At 40.1% G+C, this 22,832-nt stretch overlaps 1 protein-coding gene across 1 annotated transcript in view; it reads left to right on the plus strand.

Annotated features, from left to right (window-relative positions):
• The first annotated feature begins 5,458 nt into the window (after positions 1 to 5,458).
• The window catches only part of PTGER3 (prostaglandin E receptor 3 (subtype EP3)), a 62,642-nt gene continuing 45,268 nt past the window's right edge, over positions 5,459 to 22,832 (plus strand). The window contains 1 exon segment of the mRNA XM_006831091.1: positions 5,459 to 6,316. Within this exon segment, the coding sequence (XP_006831154.1) occupies positions 5,459 to 6,316 (858 nt within the window).

Here is a 22,832-nt window from a genome sequence, read left to right on the forward strand (position 1 = left end):
CGACTTGATGGTACTTAACAACAACAACAAATAGCAAAGTACATTCATCACCACTAACTAAATATTTTACATGAGTTATACATTTAAAAATATGATACAGGAGGAGTGCAAAATAATTTATGGAGTAATGCCTTTACTAGGGCAGAATTTCAGTTTAAGTATAAAATTGGTGAATATGTGCTTTCTATATTTTAGCACATTTGAACTTGCTCATATGTAGTCTTTCAATGATCTGACGTTCAAACTTTAGGTCTCAACTGGTTTGTTGATTAATCAAAGATACCAATTTGTGGACTCACTGAAAAACGATGTGACTATAGTAATGCATTGATGAACAGATTTTTTCCCCCTAATCAAAGCGTACATGGATGTTTTAGAAATGCCCTTTAATATAGTATATAGCATGCTATTAGCCTTTGGGTCACTGGAGGGTGCTGTTGTTTCAAATTATCACAATTTAGGCACATTTAAAAATTACCTATCAGAATTCAACTGCCAACAATCTTAATCGTGGGGCTTCTCAGATCCCCAGTCACTTGTTTGCAAAGCAAGTAGTGATGAAATAGACAGTTTTTAATAGATGCAAAACACTGAAAGGAGAAAAATGTTTCAGAAAAGATCTGAAATACAGCATATTTAATGCATTGGCATAAAGGTGAATAAAAAGGTTAACATAAAATTCTTTGATAATACATGTCCTGATACTTGTCATCCTTATGAAATCAAACTGGCTACAATATGCACTGCAATGAGAGAGGTAAAAGTTTTTAAAAAGTGAAACTTTTGCCAACAAAAAAAGGGAAATCACTTTTGATGTACCTGGAGAGAGATGAGTGTTGCTTTTTTTGCTGTGTGAGTCATGAAATGGTCTTAAAGTTTTAAATAGAAATTTATAATTGCATTAAAACTAAACAACCAGTTTCTGAAGAGTTTATTTTGTTTCATGGAAACCCCATATATTACAGTTTAAAACTGCTCTTCATGGCTTTTTTATGGCCATCACATTTTGGAAACAGATCGTCAGACCTTTATTCCAAGTTGCTTCTGTCTTGAAAGTACCATGTACTCAACCATTTGCACTACCCAGAGACATTTATCATTGCACTAGAATTCAATTGCTGAAGAATTAAACTTGTTATGTACTTTTATTCAAATGCTTTGGATAAAGCTTTATCTGAGAATAACATCAAACATTACTTTACTTTCAAATCACACTATTTTTAGAAAAACAATTGCCCAAATAAGGATTTGGGATGGATTTCAACTAGAGTTCTGATGTGGCACTGTAAGATCAGCACTGGACTCCTAGCCACAAGGTTTGTGTTTCAAACCTACCAGCTGCCCCTTAGAAACCCTATACAGAGACTCCGAATCAAAACTGACTCGACGGCACTTAACATCAACAACTACAATAAATTTGGAGGTCAATTTAAAAAGCAGCCCACATCACTATTCCTCCCTAACTGTTCTTATTATAAAGACATTAGAGTATTGTTGTTAGGTGCCATTGAGTTGATTCTAACAGCGACCCTATGTAACATAGAACAAAACACTACCTGCTCCTGCACCATCTTCACAATGGTTATGTTTGAGATCATTGTTGCAGCCACTGTATCAATCCATCTCACTGAAGGTCTTCCTCTTTTTTTGTTGATTGTCTACCAAGTATGATGTCCTTCTCCAGGGACTGGGCCATCCTAGTAACATGTCCAAGGTATGTGAGATGAACACTTACCATCCTCATTTCTATGGAGCCTTCTGACTGTTCTTTTTCCAAGACAGATTTGTTTATTATTCTGGAAGTCCATGGTCTATTCAAAGTCCCAGGAAATGGCAGAATACTAATAGAAATACTTCAACAAACATACTGTGCTGGAGGTGCTCACTTGTCCATACCAAGAAAGTTTGGATACCTGGCTAAGCTACTGGAAGAGATTCATATTTGTTCCCATTCCAAAGAAAAGTGGTTCAACAGAATGGGGAAATTATTTAAAAATATAGCACGCAGGTAAAATTTTACTGAAGATAATTTGCAAATGGTTGCAGCAGTGCATCAATAGGAAATTGTCACAAATTCTAGCAGAATTCAGAAGAGGATATGGAAAGAGGGATATTAAGTTAATCTTGACAAAAAGCAGAGAAAAAATATTTTTAAAGCTCTGATACATAATTAAAATAGTGGCACAGATACAAAGACTGAAGGGACACATTTTATTCTCATCTCCTACTACTCATTAGCATCCAAACTGAATGTCAGCTAAGTGAGGAAAGGAAAAGAAACTGACTAAATCTACCATAAAAATCAATCTGAGGTCTGGCTAATGCAGTATCAGTCATTGGTAAGTTGTTAGTTACCATAAAGTCAGTTCTGACTCATAGTGACCATATGCACAACAGAGTGAAACACTGTCTGGTCCTGCACTATCTTCACAATTACCATTGCTTGATCCCATAGTTGTTGCCACTGTGTCAATCCATCTTCTTGGGACACTTCCCCTATTAGTTGACCCTCCACGTTTCCAATCATGATGTCCTTTTCCAGGAATTCATCTCTCCTGACAATATGTCCAAAGTACAAGCAATGAAGTCTTATCACCCTCACTTCTAAGCAGCATTCTGACTGTACTTCTTCCAACACAGATTTGTTTGTTCTGGAAGTCCATGGCCCTTTCAGTATTCTTCTCAAATACCATAATTCAAATGCATCGGTTCTTTTTTACTTATTATCCAACTTTTACATGCATATGAGGCAACTGAAAATACAATGGCTTGGGTCAAGCACACCTTAGTCTTCAAACTGACAATCTGTTCTTTAATGCTTTAAAGAAGGACAGATTTGCAATATGTCCTTCAATTTCTTGATTGCTGCTTTTATTAACACTAATTGTTGATTCAAGCAAAATGGACAATTATTAACACTAATTGTTGATTCAAGCAAAATGGACAATCTTTTCTCTGTTTATCATGCTGTTTATTAGTCCAGGTGTGTGGATTTTCATTTTCTTTACATTGAGGTGCAAAGTATTACAAGTCCTCTTTGCTCCCAGCAAGCAAGGTGGAATCATTTGCATATCGGAGTTTTTAATGACTTGTCTTCCAATCCTGATGCTATGTTCTTCTTTATATAATCCAGTTTTTCTGGTTATTTACTCAGCATACAGATTGAATAAATACATTGAAAGGACAGAACCCTGGCACACACTTTTCCTGATTTTAAACCATTCTGTATCCCCTCATTTCAATTGACTGCCTCTTGATCTATGTACAGGTTGCTCATGAGCACAATTACGTGTTTTGGAATGTCCATTCTTTGCAATGTTATCCACTTTGTTATGATCCATACAGTTGAATGCCTTTGCATAATCAATAAAGCACAAATAAACTTTCTGGTATTTTCTGCTTTCAGTCAAGATCCAGATCTAATATTTTAAATATAAGAAAAACTGAAGTTTGCCAAGTAATTTTACAAATATTTCCTGGGAAAAATGAAAGGACTACAAGCTAAGCCCTCCCTATATTTGGGAACCACTGGTCTCACCATTCATTTTCAACTACTGAAAGTAGTTACAGTATCTACTGCATGTTGTTAAGTGCCATCGAGTCTGTTCCAACTCATAACGACCCTGTATAGGATTTATGAGGTATGATTGGTGAGTTTCAACCACTGACCTTGCAGTTCAAATGGACTGTGCAGTCCAGTACATTAACCCACAGTGTCACACCAGGACTCCATTTACTGTATGGAGATTGGAAAATTACTCAGAGGCTCTGTGCATCACCAGCTTAATGTCACCTCACCTTAAAAGGATACTACTAATATTAGTACAATGAAACCACTGGGACCTGGAATATGAAGGGACTACCTTATTTTTCCAGGTCTTGTGAGTGTTCTACCTTGGACAGGGTACAAAGGATCTTCCTACTTTTCTGTTACTATTAGTGGAAAATATTAAATCTTTTCTTCTCTGCAGGTTTTTTCTTAACATAGGCTCTTGCTTTTGAAGGTTTTACTATAGTAATAAAATTGTGCATTAATAATAGTACCTTGCAGTCACTGTGATAACGGGAAATGTTTGTGAAAATTTATAAAATATTGGCTTAATAAAGATGTTACTAGGCAATTATACTCATTTTTACTATTGTGTGCCATCAAGTTTCAAGTTTCCATAGGTCTAAAGGCCTTCAGAACACCTAAATTGTTCCCAGTGTTATTTATATGGGATTGAGTCAAGGAGGAGGGTAGTTGGAGTCTTTGGGAGTACTTCACTTTCCCTCCTGTTCCCATGGACTGTTGTCAGCAGTTCACTTTATTATCTCAGAATTTCAAGTGACTATCAGTGTAGTGGTTATGAATGGGGCTGCTAATCTCAAGGTCAGCAGTTCGAAATGACCAGCTGTTCCGCGGGATAAAGATGAGGCTTTCTGCTCCTTTAAAGATTTACAGCCTCGAAAACCCCGCACAGGGTCGCTATGAGTCGGAACCGACTCCACGGCACATAACAACAACAACATCACCCGTCTTGAGCCATTTTTACTCTTGTTGTTAAGTGCCCTCGAGTTGGTTCCATCTCAGAGAGACCCTGTACAGGACTTCTGAGGAGTGGCTGGTGGGTTTGAACTACCAGCCTTGTGGCTCAAACTGGCCTTGTGGTCCAGTGCTTATCCTATAGCTCCACACCAGGACTACAGGACTTTTACCCTAGCTGTCTTTGTATATGTGTCTGGTTGTGGGGAGGAAGGACGGGGACAGGCCGAGGAGGGATCAGATTAGGTGGTGTGGTAGTTAGGATTTCCTTGTTTTTGAATTTGACCATCCTGATCAAGTGATTTACACTTCCCAGAGTAGCAAGGTCTTTAGGAAGATGACCCTCGCTGTCCCTGCATAAGAATCTGTGGATGAAGCGGGGTAGCTGCCGCTCTGATCCTCCTTGGCAGCTTGTTTTGGAGTGGAGAAACCCAATGAGACTCCTCAGCTGCTTGTTCTGTCGGCGAAGAGTAGCGAGGGACAGGCAGGACCAGAGAAGGTGAAGAGCTGGGCAGTGAGGCCAGCCAGCATCCAGTTTGCCAGAACAAGTGGCTATTGGAGAGGAATCCTCCTGGGAGCTTCCCAATCATAGTGACCCAGGTTAGAAGGCGCGCAGCAGCCAAGTGCGGCATTCCACCCTCTTCCCACTGCACTTCCCAACCAGCGGGCGCCCCGCCCCCTCGGCCTTATAGAGAGCAGAGACACCTCCACGCGGCTCGGAGCCGACGGTGACCGCCTGCGCTGCCGGGCAGACCTGGCGCCGCTGCAGCCAAAGTAGTGGAGCGAAGCGGCGGCAACGCCCCGCACCATGGAGGGCAGGCCAGCCGTAGTCCGATCCCGAGTCTTAGCAGACCTCTACCGCCGCCTGCGCTGCGTCTGCCAACTCCTGCTTCAGCTTTCCAGGAGTCGTCCTCTCCTCACCTCGAAGCCAACATGAAGGACACCCGGATCTGCACCGGTCTCAATCCTTCCTATCCAGGCATGTGGGCGTCGGGCAACCTCACAAATGACCCTGCGCCCCGCGAAGGGTGCGGCTCCGTGTCTGTGGCCTTCCCGATTACTATGTTGATCACTGGCTTCGTGGGCAACGCACTGGCCATGCTGCTCGTGTCACGCAGCTACCGGCGCCGGGAGAGCAAGCGCAAAAAGTCCTTCCTGCTGTGCATTGGCTGGCTGGCGCTCACCGACCTGGTCGGACAACTGCTCACCACCCCAGTAGTAATCTTCGTGTACCTATCCAAGCAGCGATGGGAACAGCTCGACCCGTCGGGGAGGTTGTGCACCTTCTTTGGTCTGACGATGACTGTCTTCGGGTTGTCCTCGCTCTTCATTGCCAGCGCCATGGCCGTGGAGCGGGCGCTGGCCATCCGAGCGCCGCACTGGTATGCTAGCCACATGAAGACGCGCGCCACCCGCGCCGTGCTGCTCGGCGTGTGGCTGGCCGTGCTCACCTTCGCCCTGCTACCTGTGCTGGGCGTGGGGCAGTACACCGTTCAGTGGCCTGGGACATGGTGCTTCATCAGCACTGGAGGAGGGGGCAACGGAACTACTAACTCCCAGGGCAACTGGGGCAACCTTTTCTTCGCCTCCACCTTTGCCTCTTTGGGGCTCTCAGCGCTGGTCATCACCTTCGCCTGCAACTTAGCAACCATTAAGGCTCTGGTGTCTCGTTGCCGGGCCAAGGCCACGGCGTCGCAGTCCAGCGCTCAGTGGGGTCGGATCACTACCGAGACCGCCATCCAGCTCATGGGAATCATGTGTGTGCTGTCAGTCTGCTGGTCGCCTCTGCTGGTGGGTAATTCAAGGGGATAGGGAGATTGGGATAGGCATGCGCGCAGAACTTCTGGAAGTGGTGGCTTCAGCAAGGGTTTTGTTTACAACAGTGGAGCATTAGAAAGTTATGTTGGGACCTAGCCCAAGAGCTTCCAAGTTGAACTTGTTTACTTTCTAAATCCTTTCTGTGTACTAGCTGTCACTTTAGGTGCTGGTTATGCAAACATGGAAACTGATGGACTGTTGTTCACCTGGCCCTGGGGAAGGGAGAATACCCAGGTATCCTTTAAAGGCAAGTGCAGAGATAGAGATTTCCCTTAGTACTTTGGAAAGAATGGCGATGACAACTGAGGCTTTTTGCTGTGGCTTTTCTCCGTATTTCGAACCCCTCGCACACCTCAGAGTAATTTTCCATTTATAGAAGCAGAAGTAGTCTCCTTGCGACCCCATTCCAGCACAGTCCGGGCACAACTTCTGAGTCATTGCGTGCTCTCCCTATGTTGGCAGCGCTAACCTTTTTCATAAGTATTTGCATTCTTAACTGGAAACAGAAGGAATCCTCCAGTCACCACAGCTATCCCCTCCCGGTGCTTTACCATCTATGAAGTGCCTGGACCTGATAATCAGGTTGTCTGTTAACTCTGTGATCAGCGTTTGCTTTCCCTTGTGGCAATCCAGTATCTGGGCTAGGTCACAGCTAATCCTGGGGTAGAAAGCAGGGGTTCATCCATTTGTCAGTTCCACATGCCAGCACACCTCTGGAGAGTAAATGGTGTTTCCATGTATGTTTTGTTCTTGTCCAAACACCTTTTCAAAGTTTTCCTCTGTAGTGATTTATCTAGAGGTTTCTGTGGGTTAAGAGCCATTTACTAAATTCCTGATGAATGGATGCTTACATAGGCCCCAAGGTCAGCCTTAATCAGAGGTTTTTCAGAAAGAGGACTGTTATTGCAGAATTATAGCTTGTAAAAATTAGACCTGAAAATATATTAGACATTTGTGGAAAAACTCTGAAACCCATGACTCAGTTCTCAGAACCAACCCACATATAGTTTAAAACCCCTTGTACTTTAAAACAAATGTAGTTTCTCTCACAACTCTATTTCACAAAACAGATATTTGAGAATATTGTTGTTGTTAAGTGCTGTCGAGGTGGTTCCGGCCCATAGAGTCACTGTATAGGGTTTCCGAGGAGCAGCTGGTAAGCTTGAACCACCAATCTTGCAGTTTAAATGGCTTTGCAGTCTGGCACATTAACCCACAGCGCCACACCAGGAGTCCTATATTTGAGAATTGTTGTTGTTGTTGTTATGTGCCGTGGAGTCAGAACCGACTCGTAGCGACCCTGTACAGGGTTTCCGAGGGTGTAAATCTTTATAGGTTTATTTAAATGGCGTGATACATTTAGAGCATAAGCTTTAGCTCCACATCAGTGAAGTGTGGTGACAAAGAGAGTTATGTTGGAATCAAACAGCTCAATGGTGTATGGTCAGGATCCTGTGTTCCAGGAGCTAGAACTCAGGCTGATGTCTTCACATGGCTTATCATAAACAGCACCAAGAGTAGACCTGTTTACGTCTGTGATTGAGAAGTGGAATGCGTAGATAGCCAAGCAGTAGGAAAAAGAGTTCTGAGTAAGAAACAGTTGACTAAAGCGTAGTAGCACTTGTGGTTCAGTGGTAGTGTTTTATATGCCATTCAGGAGACCCTAGTTCCATCCCAACCAATGTACCTCATGCTCAGCCACCCCCTGTATGTCAGTGGAGGCTTGCATTTTGCAGTGTTGCTGAACAAGTTTCAGTAGAGTTCCCAGACAAAGACAAAGTAGGAAGAAGTTCAATTTCCAAAAACCAGTAGTGTAATCCCTATGGATTACAACAATCAAATCTGAAACCAATCGTGGGAAATGGCACATGACCAGGCAGCATTTCTTTCTGTTGTAAAAGTGATTCCGTGAATGAGGGTGACTAGATGGTAGCTGACAATAACAACAACAACAGCAAAGGTGTAGTAATTAATGAAACTTTTAAAGACAAACAAGATTTTTCATAGCTGCCATTTGAGTTAATTACTGTTGAAGATCAAGATTGCAGCCTTCAGTATGGGTTTCATTTCAATGTAAAGAAACCAATAATCCTGACAACAGGGCCAATAAATAACATCATGAGAAATGGAAAAAAGATTAAAGATATCAAAGACTTCATTTTTCTTGGAACCGCAATCAACACTCATGGAAGCAGTAGTCCAGAAATCAAACAATGTATTGCATTAGGCAAATTTGTTGTGTTTAAGAGAAAAGCTGTCAGTTTGAGGACTAAGGTGCACCCAACACAACTCATAGGAGCTCTGGTAACATAGTGGTTACGAATCAGGCTGCTAATCTCACAGTCAGCAGTTCGAAACTACCAGCTGTTCCATGGGAGAAAGAGGAGGCTTTCTGCTCCCATAAAGATATACAGCATTGAAAACCCTGTACAGGGTTGCTATGAGTCAGAACCGACTCCATGGCACATAACAACAACAACACAAATTATTTATTTTCAATAGCGTCATATGCATGTGAAAATTAGACAGTGAGAAATGAAGACCATAGAATAATTAATGCATTTGAGTTATGATGTTGGTGAAGAATATTAAAATATTATGGAGTGCCAGAAGATCAAACAAATATATCTTGAAAGTAGTACAGCCAGAATGCTCCTCAGAAGCTACACTGGTGAGACTCTGCCTCTCAAACTTCAGACGTATTACCACTAAGGGCAAATGCCTGGAGAAGGACATCATACTTGTTAAAATGGAGAGTCAGTGAAAAAGAAGAAGGCCCCCAATGAGATGTAATGGCATATGGCAGTAATGGACTCAAGTGTAACAACAGTTGTGAAGATGACACAGGACCAGGCAGTGTTTCATTCTGTTGTGCATAGGGTCACTATGAGTTGGAACTGATTTGATGGCAAATAAACAACAGCCATTTGAGTTCCATGCCTTTGGGTTCCTCAAGCACAGGATTTATGCTCTAAGGGGAAAAATATAGTTAAGTAATATGAATAAAATGCATATCCACACAGTCTATCAGACTTATAGGTTTAAAAAAGAGAAGAAAAAAAAAACTAGACAAGAAATTTGTGTGTATTTTAGGAGAAATTTTGGTTCTTACCATATGAATACGGTAGCCTTTACAAGAATTTAGATCCTGAGAATTGTAATTTAAGCCAAGCTTACTTACTCCCTCAAAAAATACTCTATTTAGGACTATTGTTTTTAAGTGCTGTCGAGGTGGTTCCAACGTATAGCAAACCTGTATAGATAGAGTTTTCGAGGAGCAACTGGTGGGTTTGAACTGCCAACCTTGTGGTTTGCAGTCCCATGCTGATCCTACAACACCACACCAGGAATCCACATTTAGAATCATCCATATTTAATTTCAATTAATATCTACATTCAAGTATTGTTTATAGTTTTGCACCATTTTCTCAGCCACTTTATTAATTCAGCTTTCAGAAGAACATTAAAATTTAAATAAATCCAACATGTGATAATACTGAAGAAAAAAATTTATGGTTTCAAAAATAGGTTCTTGTAAAACTAAAATGTTTCTATTTTCTGTTTTGTTCACCACTGAAATTAAATCTCCAAATATCTTCAGAAAAATCTACAGCACAAAGTTGGAAGTATATCAAAGGAAAGAAACTAGCAAAACTGCTTTCTCAATAGTTTTGTGGATTGTAAGAATCAAAACGGAGTGAATTAAGCTAAGTAAAAGCAGTAAATTGAATTTTCAATATTTTCAATTGATGTTGAAGTGTAAAACACTTGGATATGTTTTCTACTAGCTTTTGTTGAACGGAGTATCGATTATCCAAACTTTTTACTTGAAAGGACCCTTGTTGGTGTAATTGGATGTCATTGAGTCAGTTCCAACTTTTAGTGATCCTATGTACCACAGAAGAAAACACTGCCCAACCCTGCACTATCCTCACAGTTGTTCTTATGTTTGACCCCTTTGTTGCAGCCACTGTATCAATTAATCTCTTTGAGGGTCTTCCTGTTTTTCACCAACCCTCTACTTTACCAAGTATGGTGACCTTCTCCAGGGACCCGTCACTTCTGATTACATTTCCAGAGTATGTGACATGGAATCTCATCATCCTTGCTTCAAAGGAGTATTAATATGTCTGTACTTCTTCTAGTACAAATTTGTTCATTTTTCTGGAAGTCCATAGTATATTTAACATTCTCTGCCAGCACCACAATTCAAAAGCATCAATTCTTCTATCTTCTTTATTCATTGTCAAGCTTGCACATGTACATGAAGTGATTGAAAATACCATGGCTTGGGTCAGGTGACATCTTTGTTTTTTTAACACTTTAAAGAGATTTTGTGTGTGTGACAGATTTACCCAATGCAGAATGTCCTTTGATTTCTTGACTGCTACTCCCATAAGCGTTGAATGTATATTAAAGTAAAATGAAATCTTTGACAATTTTAATATTTTCTCGCATTATAGTAATAGTAGTTTTTGCCCATTCATGAGAATTAAAAGGACCTTTAGAATATCTCATCTTTGAAGACAATCGTTACTATCATAACTTTTACTTGCTACTGCTAGAAAGTGTAGTAAAGCAGAAATAACATAAAAAAGAGTTCCAAATGTTATAAATTGCTACCACATAAATATGTAGAACAGAAGTTTATGATGAAAACAAAAACTTCCTTTTAATTTCGTAGAAACTTTTCAAAATACAATATGAGATATGAAATTAAGAGATAATACAAGACGATTTCATGTCACCATTGTAGATGATTCTACAATTCTTAGTCATTATTTCTATGAGGCACCAAAAAGCCATTCTTTTACAATCAGCCAACTAATTCAGCAATACGATCTGTTAAATTATCATTATTAATATTTTAAAACTTTTTATGAAATACGCTCACCAAATGTTCCAGTTATTTTGGAATGTTTCCAGAAATAGGATTAACCTTAGGGGGTTGTTCAGAAACAGTCATGAGCACATTTTTTTTTTGTAAATCTGGCACTTCCCAAACAGGTAGTATGTAGTTACAACTATCTTTAAATAGTAAATAGAAACCTAGCTATCTACATTGTGAAAAGTGAGGTACAGGCAGTACGCTTTTCTAACTTTCTAAGGAAGAACCAACAGATCTGTTTTGGAAGAAGTGCAGCCAGAGTGCTCCTTGGAGGCCAAGATGGCCAAACTTCATCTCTCATAGTTCAGAAATATTGTCAGGAAGGACCAGTTACTAGAGAAGGATATCATGTTTGGTAAGGTGGAGGGTGAGAAAAAAAGAAGACCCCCAACAAGATGGATTGGCCAAGTGGCAGCATCGATGGACTCAAGCGTGGCAACAGTAGTGAGGTTGGCCCAGGATTGGGTAGTGTATCGTTCTGCTGTGCATGTGGTCACTATGGGTCGGTACCGACTTGATGGCACCTAACAACAACAACAACAAGGAGTTCTGGTGTGGCGCTGTGGGTTAATGCACCAGACTGCAAAGCTGTTTGAACTGCAAGGTTGGTGGTTCAAGCTCACCAACTGCTCCTCGGAAACCCTACTCAGGTTCACTATGGGTCAGAACCAATTCGATGGCAGTTAACAAAAACAGCAAGAAGGATTTGTAAAGTAAGTAAATATGCCTTACTTTAATACAAGAAAAGCTTCAATGTTTTTTTCAATTATTTAAAAGTTGTATGTGCAGCAAGTGAGGCAACTGTAATGAAGAATTTGTTATGAGTACTGTTGTGACACTGTAGGTTAAGCACTGGTCTGCTAATCACATGGTTCAAGCCCACCAGCAGATCCTCAGAAACTCTATACAGGGTTGCTGTGAGTCTGAACCTACTCAGCCATACATAACAACAACAATGGTGATTGTTTTTATAGTTTCAAAGTGATGGCAAATTTACATATCATTAAAGGGCAAGTGGAATCCTGGTATGGTGCTGTAAGATAAGCACTGGGCTGCTAACCACAAGATCAGCAGTTCAAACCCACTAGCTGGTCCTTGGAAAACATAGATGGGTTCACTTTGAGTCAGGACTGACTCAATGGCAATTAACAACAGCAACAACAAAGGGCAAGTAAGAGTTGCCGATCAGTTTGTTTTTAGTTGTTAGGTGCCATTGAGTCAGTACTGAATCGTAGCAACATTTTGCACAATAGAAAGAAACTGCCTGGTCCTGAGCCAACCTCGCAATATTGTTACACTTGAGCCCATTGCTCCTGCCACTGTGCCAGTCCATCTCACTGGGGGTGGTGGGGTTGGGGGAGCTTCCTCTTTTTTTCTGACCCTCCACTTTACCAAGAATGATGTCCTTTTCCAGGCCTGGTCTCTCTTGATAATATGTCCAAAGGAGCTCTGGTAGCGTAGTGGTTGCAAAGTGGGCTTCTAACCTCAAGGTTGGCAGTTGGAAACTACCAGCCATTTCATGGGAGAAAGATGAGACTTTCTGCTCCCATAAAGTTTTACAGCCTCAGAAATCCTGTGCAGGGTCACTATGAGTCAGAATTGACTCCACGGTACTTAACAACAACATGAGAGACAGAGTCTGGCCATCCTGACTTCCAAGGGCATTCTGGCTGTACTTCTTCTAACACAGATTTATTTGTTCTTTTGGCAGTCCATGGTACATTTAATATTCTCCTCCAATACCATAACTCAAATGTTTCAATTCCTCTATAGCTCCCTCTATTCACTGTCCCACTTTCACATACATATGAGGTTATTGAAAATACCATAGCTTGGTTTAGGCAAACCTTAGTCCTCAAACGGACATCTTTGCTCTTCAACACTTCAAAGAGGTTTGTGTAGCAGATTTGCCCAATACAATATGTCATTTAATTTCTTGACTGTTGTTTCCATGAGTGTTGATGGTGCCATGAGCTAAATGAAGTCTCTGACAACTTCAGTCTTTTCTCCGTTTATCATGATGTTATTTATTGGTGCCATAGTGAGGATTTTTGTTTTCTTTACATTGAGGTGAAACCCATACTGATAGCTGTGGTCTTTGATTTTCATCAGTAAGTATGTTAAGTCCTCTTCTCTTTCAGCAAGCTAAGTTGTATCATCTGCATATCCCAGGTTGTTAATGAGTCTTCCTCCCATCCTGATGATGCGCTCTTCTTCATATAACCCAGTTTCTCAAATTATTTGCCCACCATACAGATTGAATGGTGGTGGTGGTGGTGTGCCGTGGCATCGGTTCCGGCTCATAGTCACCCTGTTTAGAGTTTCTAAGGCTGTAAATCTTTATGGGAGCAAAAAGCCTCTTTTTCCCACAGAACATTTGGTAGTTTCGAACTTCTGACCTTGAGGTTAGCAGCCCGACTCGCAACCGCTACACTACTAGAGCTCCTTACATATTGGATAAGTACAGTGAAAGAATACATTTTTCTTGATTTTAAGCCATTCAGTTTTCCTTTGTTGTGTTCTAATGAATGCCTCTTGGTCTAAGTACAGGTTCCTCATGGGTACAATTAAGTGTTCCAGAATATTCATTCTCTGCAGTGTTGTCCATACCTTGTCATGATCCACACAATCGAAAGCCTTTGTGTAGTCAATGAAGCACAGGTAAATATTTTTCTGGTATTCTGTGCTTTCAGCCAACTTTCATCTGACACCAGCAATGATAGCCATCTTTCCACGTCTTCGTATGAATCAGGCTTGAACCTCTGGCAGTTCTCTGTCAATGTACTGTTGCAGCCATTTTTGAATTAGCTTTGGCAAAATTTTACTTGCATGCAATATTAATGATATTGTCCAATGATTTCCACATTCTGTTGGGTCATCTCTCTTTAGAATGGCACATATATGGATGTCTTCCAAGCAGATGACCAGGTAGCTGTCTTCCAAATTCTTGGCAGAGATGAGTAACTGCCTCCAGAGCTGCATCAGTTTGTTGTAAGCTTTCTATTTGTATTCCATCACTTCCTGGGGACTTCTTCTTTGCCACTGTCTTCAGTGTACCTTGGACTTCTTCCTTCAGTAGCATTGGCTCTTCATCATATGCTACCTCTTGCAATGGTTGAATATCGACCATTTCTTTTTGGTACAGTGACTCTGTGTACTACTTCCATGATGCTTTCCGCATCATTCAATATTTTGCCCATATAATCCTTCAATATTGCAAGACGAAGCTTGATTTTTGTCCATAAATTGGATTTTGTTATTCAGGGATTACCTGTATAAGGAACAAAGAGTATTTTATATTTATAACCTACTAACAAGATGAAAGCATCCTTAAAACTACTTGGCTATAAACTTGAGCCAGATAATTCCAGACAGATTATCCACAAATGCAATCAGGGACATTTTCAGAATATGTTGTACTGTATAGCTGTGATTTCTGTTTTTAAAATTTCAAAATCTCATATATTTTAACTAATAAAATTTACCTTTAATATGCCAAATGTTGGAGATATATTGATAGATAATTTTCTAGAAGTAATGCTCTTGTACAGTATATAAAATAACAATTATTCAATTGCTAATTTTCTCTGACAATAAATCCTTGCCATATTCAGAATATTTATTGCTTTTAGTCAAAATTATCAAACATAGAATGAATCAGCACTGTAGGGAAACTATTCTGTAGTTTACTTTTTATAAGAATTTTGTTTATTCAGAATTCTTTACATTTATTAGTTTACTACAATGTATTTTTTTAAAGCACTGTGAAAGGGACATTAAGTAAATTTGTTAAGAACTGGTGAAAGGTATAATCTTTTCAGGAAAGCAAAGAAGCAGACTTTTCCCATTGATGAGGAAACAGAGAACAAACAATACAAGATAGGATAATGCCTTTGATTCTCAGAAAAAGAAAAAAAAAAAAAATCATCCATCAGATTTTCCAGAAGAGGCCTTCAGAAGGAGACCCTGGGTGGTGCAAACAGGGAGTACACTTGACTGCTATCCAAAAGGTTGGAGGCTAATTCCACCTAAAGTTACCTTCAGATAAAGATGTAGAGAGTTACTTCTGAACATTTAGTCCCTGAGAACTCTATGGAGTACAGTTCTACCCTGACACATATGCCTGACCGTGAGTCAAAATGGAATAAAAAAAAAAAAAGATCTTGCAATGAGAGGTGGGATGAAAGAGCTAGACATCACTAATAACATGTACCTAAGGCCAAGTTTGGTGTGATGCTGTGGGTTAATGTGCCTGCCTACAAAATTGTTCGAACTGCAAGGTCGATGGTTTAAGCTCACCAGCTGCTTCTTGGAAACCCTATATAGAGTCGCTATGGGTCGGAATCGACTCGACGTCACTTAACAACAACAAAGACCAAATTTGATGAGAGCAGAAGGTGCATACTAGAATGATGAGAAGAAGGCTAGAGGCAGACCGAGGTAATCAGTCCCTGAATGCAGTATGAAGACTAGACACTTGACAGTAGGCAGCAGAACCCATGTTTGGGTTTTGAAAAAAGGAAGAATTTTGAAAAGATTGGCATGTCTGTAGTGTATAGATTTGAGCAGAAAAATGAGAAAGTGAGATCAGTTAAGACTTGCTTTTGCAGGACGGTTTGGGTCTTAGGGTAGAGACACTGGAAAGAGATGAGTCAGTGAAGGAAAGGTAAAAGAAAACTAAGGTCATTAGAAATATTTGTAGGGAATTTAAGCCCTTAAGGATTGATTCAGCAAGCACTTATTGAGCATATCAATGCCCATTGGAGCAGGGTAAGTACTGGACTATGAATCATAAGGTCAGTGGTTTGAGCTTACCAGCTTCTCCATGGGAGAAAAACGAGGCTTTCTGCTCCTGCAAAGATTTACAAATCTGTACAGGGTTGCTATGAGTTGGAATTGACTTGACAGCACTTAACAACAACAACAAAAAGTAATATCCTATGAACTATGAAAAATATTTTCATATGCACAACTTCACTTAACTGTTTATTCCTTATGTACATCATTCAAATGAAGAACTTGAAAAAAATATCTGAGTTTAAATGTTTGCTTGTTTGTTTAATCTAGCTTGCTGTTAGATGCCATAGAGTTGTTTCTGGCCTGTAGTGACCCAATGTACAACAGAATGAAACACTGCCCAGCCCTGTGTTGTCCTCACAATTGCTGCTGTGCTTGAGCCCATTGCTGCTGCCACTGTGCCAATCCATCCAGTTGAGGGTCTCCCTCAAGTAGATAAATGTCCACTTTACCAAGTCTGATGTCCTTCTCCAGGTACTGGTCCCACCTGATAATATGTCTGAAGTATGAAAGACGAAGTCTGGTCATGTTGACTTCTAAAGAACATTCTAGTTGTACCTCTTCCAACACAGATTTGTTTATTCTTTTGGCAGTACTTTAAAAATTCTTCTCCAACACCGTAACTCAAATCTTCTACAGTCTTCCTTATTTATTGTCCAACTTTCACATGCATATGAGGCTATTGAAAATACCATGGCTCAGGTGCACCTTAATCCTCAAATTGACATCTCTGCTCTTCAATACGTTAAAGAGGTCTTGGGCAGATTTGCCTAATGCAATATATTGTGATTTCTTGACTGCTACTTCCATGAGTGTTGATGGTGGATCCAAGCAAAATGAAGTCTTTGACAATTTCAATCTTTTCTCCATTTATCATGATGTTATTTTGTTTTCTTTACATTGAGGTGCAATCCATGTGAAGACTATGCTCTTTAATCATCATTGTAAATATTTATAATGCTCTTTGCTTTCAGGAAGTGAAGTTGTATCATCTGCATATAGAAGGTTGTTAATGAGTCTTCCACCAATCCTGATAGCACGTCCTTCTTCATATAAACCAGTTACTCAGATTATTTGCTCAGCATACAGATTGAATAAGTTTGGTGAAAGAATACAACTCTGGTGTACACCTTTCTTGATTTTAAAACATTCAGTGTCTAGCTAGAATGTCTAGCAAGAGGTCAGAAATTTCAGATCACTGGGCTATCTATCCTGTAAAGCACATAAGTAGCACTAGAAGTTATCTAATATCTTTTTCCATGTGTAGTATTCTCAGATTCTCTTATTTGGAAGAATCAGAATTCAGTTTGTAACAGGAACTGTTTAATCAACTTTACTTTGGGATGATGGTACATAGTTGCTGTTCTGTGCCATAGAATTTATTCTGACTCACAGCCACCTTATATAACAGAGTAGAAATGCCCAATGTGCTTTCCTAGGGTATAATTGTTCACTGGCAAAGATTACCAGATCTTTCCTCCTGAAGAGCAGCTGGTGGGCTTGAACCATCAACCTTTCAGTTAGCAGCTGAGCACTTAACCACAGTGCTACTCGGGTTCCTTGATGTTTGATTAGCTAAATCATATTTCCAGACACCTATATAACTTGAAAATGAACAAGCTAAATTAGGACTAAAGTGGCAGATTTTGGTATATTTTTATTTTGAGTTTATCAGAGACAGCCAAGAATTAAACACTCTTAAGCTATCATATTTGAAGAAATTCAGATGGTCTAGAGTTGTAGCACAGTTGTAATGCATTGGACTTTCTCTTTTAAAAAAGCTGTAATGGTAAACAGTTCAATTATAAAAGTTTCCATAAGTTCAGTTTTATGGGAATGACAGTGCACTACAATAATTTATAATTGTTGTTGTTATGTGCTGTGGAGTCGGTTTCGACTCATAGTGACCCTGTACAGGATTTCCGAGGCTGCAAATCTTTACGGGAGCAGAAAGCCTCATCTTTCTCCTGCGGAACAGCTGGTAGTTTCAAACTGCTGACCTTGTGGTTCGCAGCCCGATTCATAACCACTATGCTACCAGAGACCATTGTTAATCTGGGGATGCGGAAGGATGCCTGTGAGGGATGGTGGATACTCTCATTGCACCTCAAAGTTTTACTCTAACACTGCAGGGCAGTAATGGTGGAAATTCCTTTTTAAAACTTACATTGGTATGCCATTTTCATAATCTATTGTTGCCATTAAGTACCGTGGGGTCAGTTCCGACTCACAGCGACCCTGCACAGGGTTTCCAGGGCTGTAATACTTTACGGGAGCAGAAAGACTCATATTTCTCCCGTGGGACTGCTGGTAGTTTCAAACTGCTGACTTTGTGGTTGGCAGCCCGACTCATAACCACTACACTACCAGAGCTCCTTTCATAATCTATAGTATACCAAATTTATTTCATTCATCCCTCACAACTCTGATTGAGTTCTACAACTGTACTATGTCAACTTCTGACTCCCTCATTTTTCTCTATTTCTTAGAAGTAAAGTAGGACATTTGTATGTCAACTCCTGCCACAGAGTTTCTAGGATGCCTCTCAAGTCTCTTTTTTCTCTACAAAATTCCAACTTTCTTAGATAAATAGTATAATCAATGAACCGTGTTTTTCTAGGGGTTCCCTTTACATATTGTCCATTAAATGTATGTCAGCATTGTTCAGTGAATACATTAATTCATTCTTGTATAGAAATGACAATTTAATCACTTTGACTTCTTTAACGAGTCTCTCTTTTCTGTCTGTCTCTCTCACACACACAAATTGCGCTATAGAGTAGAAGTTGTTTGGAACTTCATGCAGCTTGTTCTCTTTACTCAGAACAATCCTCTCTCAAACCACTCCTTGGTCATCTAATATCTTCCAGACATTCACCTCCCCTCTTTTACAAAATTGACTAAGGTCTCCACTAAGAAGCCATTTTCAGGGAAACTTTCCTTGACCTAGGTTTGATTGGATGCCCTGCCTTTTGCTTTTAGAGAACACTCTACTTCTCTGTCATAGCCTAAGTCACACATCATTGGGCATATTGGTTAATTGCCTTTTGATTCTTTTAGGGCTATTGAAGATAGGGCCAGCATCTGTCTTGGGTATTATTCTTTTCCTCGGAACTATCATAATTGCCTACTACATACTATATGCTGAATACATGCATATTAACTGAATAATTGAGTGTCAGAATCAGAAGACAAGGTCTTGTTCCAATTACATAAACTTTTAGTTGCATGACCTTTGACTATTAACTTGCTTTGTGAGTCATTTTCTTTTTGTTATAATAGAAATAGCATCTACTCAACTTATTTAACAGGATCATAATGAAAAACAATGTGATAAATTTATGTGAAAATAATTATGAGATGTACAGTGCTATGAAATGTTTTATTACTGAGTCTTTTAACAAGTTGGTAATAGTCTTTCCTTGTTAGGAATATTATTATAATGTCTTTCTGGATAAAAATGTTGACTGTTCCATCCAGAAAAGTGGAAAGAAGAGGCAACTGATCAGTTGTAGTTCTCTGGTAAAATAGGTGGTGAAGAATACACTTTTAAAAAAGAAACAAGTAGAAATAAAATAAGCCATATGTTCATAAAATTATTACAAGGTTTTGTGATTCATCCCCTACCTGTCTGTCCAACGTATACTCTCAGCCCCTGAATCCACTTCCCCTTACAGTTGGAAGCTAGATTTCTGAATCTGAAACATGTTGGATCTCATCTCCCCTCACCCAAAACCCAGAGAAGCAATCCACTCACTCTAGAATAAACTCTCAACCTTCTAGTAAGGAGTGTAAGGTCTTTAAAAGTCTATTCACAATAAACTTCTGACTTCATCATTTCTTCCACTTTATATCAATACTGCTCTAGTTTAAGACTGTGTACTATACAGTGGTTTTATGGTTAGTTTTCTCTGAATATACTATGTGCTCTGACGACCTCTGTCACTGGTGTAGATTGCACTTCTCCTTCATGGCTGCTGAAGGGGGAAGATTCAACTTCTGCATCAAGCTATAACCCTTCTCCCTAAGAAGTCATTCCTCTGTGTTAGAATTGTACATAGGTCTGGCCTGCTTCCCGCATCTTCTTGGACAAACTCTTTGCAGTCAAGCTCTTCTCTCTGTTGTTCTTTGTGTTTACAGACATGCCCTTCAATAAATAATGTGAATTAAAGTAATCATGCAAATTTAGTTATTACCTAGGTCAGCTCAGGCTGCCAGCTCCTCAGAAGTCTTCATCTCTTTGTTGTTGTTAAGTACCATGGAGTCGGTTCCGACTTATAGTGACCCTGCACAGGGTTTCCAAGGCTGTAAATCTTTACGGTAACAGAATGACTCATCTTTCTCCCATGGAACTGCTGGTAGTTTTGAACTGCTGACCTTGAGATTGGCAGCCCGACTCGTAACCACTATGTTACCAGAGCTCCTTGGTGATCATATACACTGGGACTAAAGTAAATAGCTGTCACTGATTCACAGGCCAGGATCGAGTTTGTTGTTGTTGTTAAGTGCCACCCAGTCAATTAGACTCATAGCAACCCTGGATAGGGTTGGAGCTGTGGGAATAAAGCACTGGACCACAAGGTTGATTTGAACCACAAGGTAGGCAGCTCAAACTCACCAGATACTCTTTGGAGAACTGATACAAGGCCACTATGAGTTGGAAGCAACTGGACAACACTCACTACCAACAACATAGGATTTCCAAAGTGGATTGGTGGGTCTGAACAGCTGACCTTGGAATTCACAGTCCAGTGGCTATTCTACAGCACAATACCAGGATTTTGTTGTTGCTCTTTTTGTTAAGTGCCATCGAGTTGATTCTGAACCATAACGATTCTGTATAGAATTTCCAAGGAGCAGCTGGTGAGCTTGAATCATTGACCTTGCAGTTCAAATGCTTTGCAGTCTGACACATTAGCCCACAGTGTCACACCAGAACATTACATGACTCTAAATCAGAGGAAAACATAAGAATCATAGTTTTACTTTACAGAGTGTGGCCAGGCCTTGTTGTTGTGTGCTGTCAGTTTTTGATTTATAGTGATCCCATGTGACAGAGTAGAATTGCCCCATTGAGTTTTCTAAGCTATAATCTTTCTAAGGGAGTCTTGGTGTGGTGCTGTGGGCTAAAGCACTGGACCAAAAGGTTGGTTTGAACCACAAGGTCGGTGGAGACCGTATGCAGGGTCACTATGAGTCAGAACTGACACTATGACACTTCACAACAACAATTTTTACAGGAGCAAGTTATAGGTCTTTCTTCCACAGAGTCAGTTGAACAGCCAACATTTATGTTCACAGAAGTGCTTAACCTTTGCACTACCAGGACTCATCCCAGGTCCTGGCAAGACAATAATATTATTTGCAGCCTTAGAATAGCACACATTTTCTCTATTGGTGGTCCTCCTAGACAAGGATATTTCAGTGGCTAACGCTGGTGCTTGTTTGAAATCTATATATTATTTTACTAATGCTAGTTAGGTACTAAGGAGCTCTGATAGCGTAGTGGTTATGAATCGGGCTGCGAACCTCAGGGTCAGCAGTTTGAAACTACCAGCTGTTCCGTGGGAGAAAGATGAGGCTTTCTGCTCCTGTAAAGATTTATAGCCTCAGAAACGCTGTATGGGTCGCTATGAGTCGGAACCGACTCCATGGCACATAACAACAACAAGAAGTTAGGTATTAGGACTCCTGGTATGGCACTGTAGGATAAGCACTGGACTGCAAACCACAAGGTTGGCAGTTCAAGCCCACCAACTGCTCTGAAGAAATCCTATATATACAGGGTCTCTATTAGCTGGAACTAACTCTATGACACATTAAAAAAAAAAAAAAAATTAGGTACTGGACTGCTGACCAAAAAAAGGTTAGCTGTTCAGGCCCACCAGCTCCTCCTTAGAAATCCTATATAGTGTCGCTAGGAGTTTGAACTGACTTGAAGGCATTCAACAACAGTAGCAACAGTTTTAGGATAAGTAATTGAAGAACTATAAATTTAAAAAGGAAAAAAAAAAGGTAACTGAGATGGAAGACCTTAATTCTATTAGAAAGAAGAAAATTAGCTACTAATTTAGGTAAATATCACAGAATACAAGCACAGAAGTCCTGTTGTTTGCTGTTGTTATGTTCCTTTGAGTAGGTTCTAAGTCATAGCAACCCTATGCACAACAGAATGAAATAATGTCCGGTCCTGCATCATCCTCACAGTTATTATTATGCTTGAGACCATCGCTGCTGTCACTGTACGAATCCATCTCATTGGGAATTTTCCTCTTTTTCATTGAGCCTCCACTTTACCAAGCACCATGTCCTCCAGGGTCTGATCCCTCCTCATAATATGTAATATATCCAAAGTTTGAGAGAAAAGTCTCACCACACTGCCCTCTAAACAGCATTCTGGCTGTACTTCTTTCAACACAGATTTGCTTGTTCTTATGGAAGTCCATGGTACTTTAAATATTCTTCTCCAATATGATAACTCAATTGCATCAATTCTTCTAAAGTCTTCTTTATACATTGTTCAACTTTCACACCTGTATGGGGCAATTGAAAATACCATGACTTGGGTCAGGTTCACCTTAGTCCTCAAACTGACGTCTTTGTTATTCAACACTCTAAAGAGACCTTGTGAAGCAAATTTGCCTAATGCTATGTGAAGAAATCCAAGGTGCATTGAAGGAAGTGGAAAAGAACAAGGTGCCAGGAATTGATGGCAGAAAATTGAAATCTTTCAAAAAATTGAGGTGGCACTGTAGGGGTACTCACTCATCTCTACCAAGAAATTTGGAAGACAACTATCTGGCC

The sequence above is a fragment of the Chrysochloris asiatica genome, unplaced genomic scaffold (genome assembly GCF_000296735.1).
Source record: "Chrysochloris asiatica unplaced genomic scaffold, ChrAsi1.0 scaffold00002, whole genome shotgun sequence".
Lineage (NCBI taxonomy): Eukaryota > Metazoa > Chordata > Mammalia > Afrosoricida > Chrysochloridae > Chrysochloris > Chrysochloris asiatica.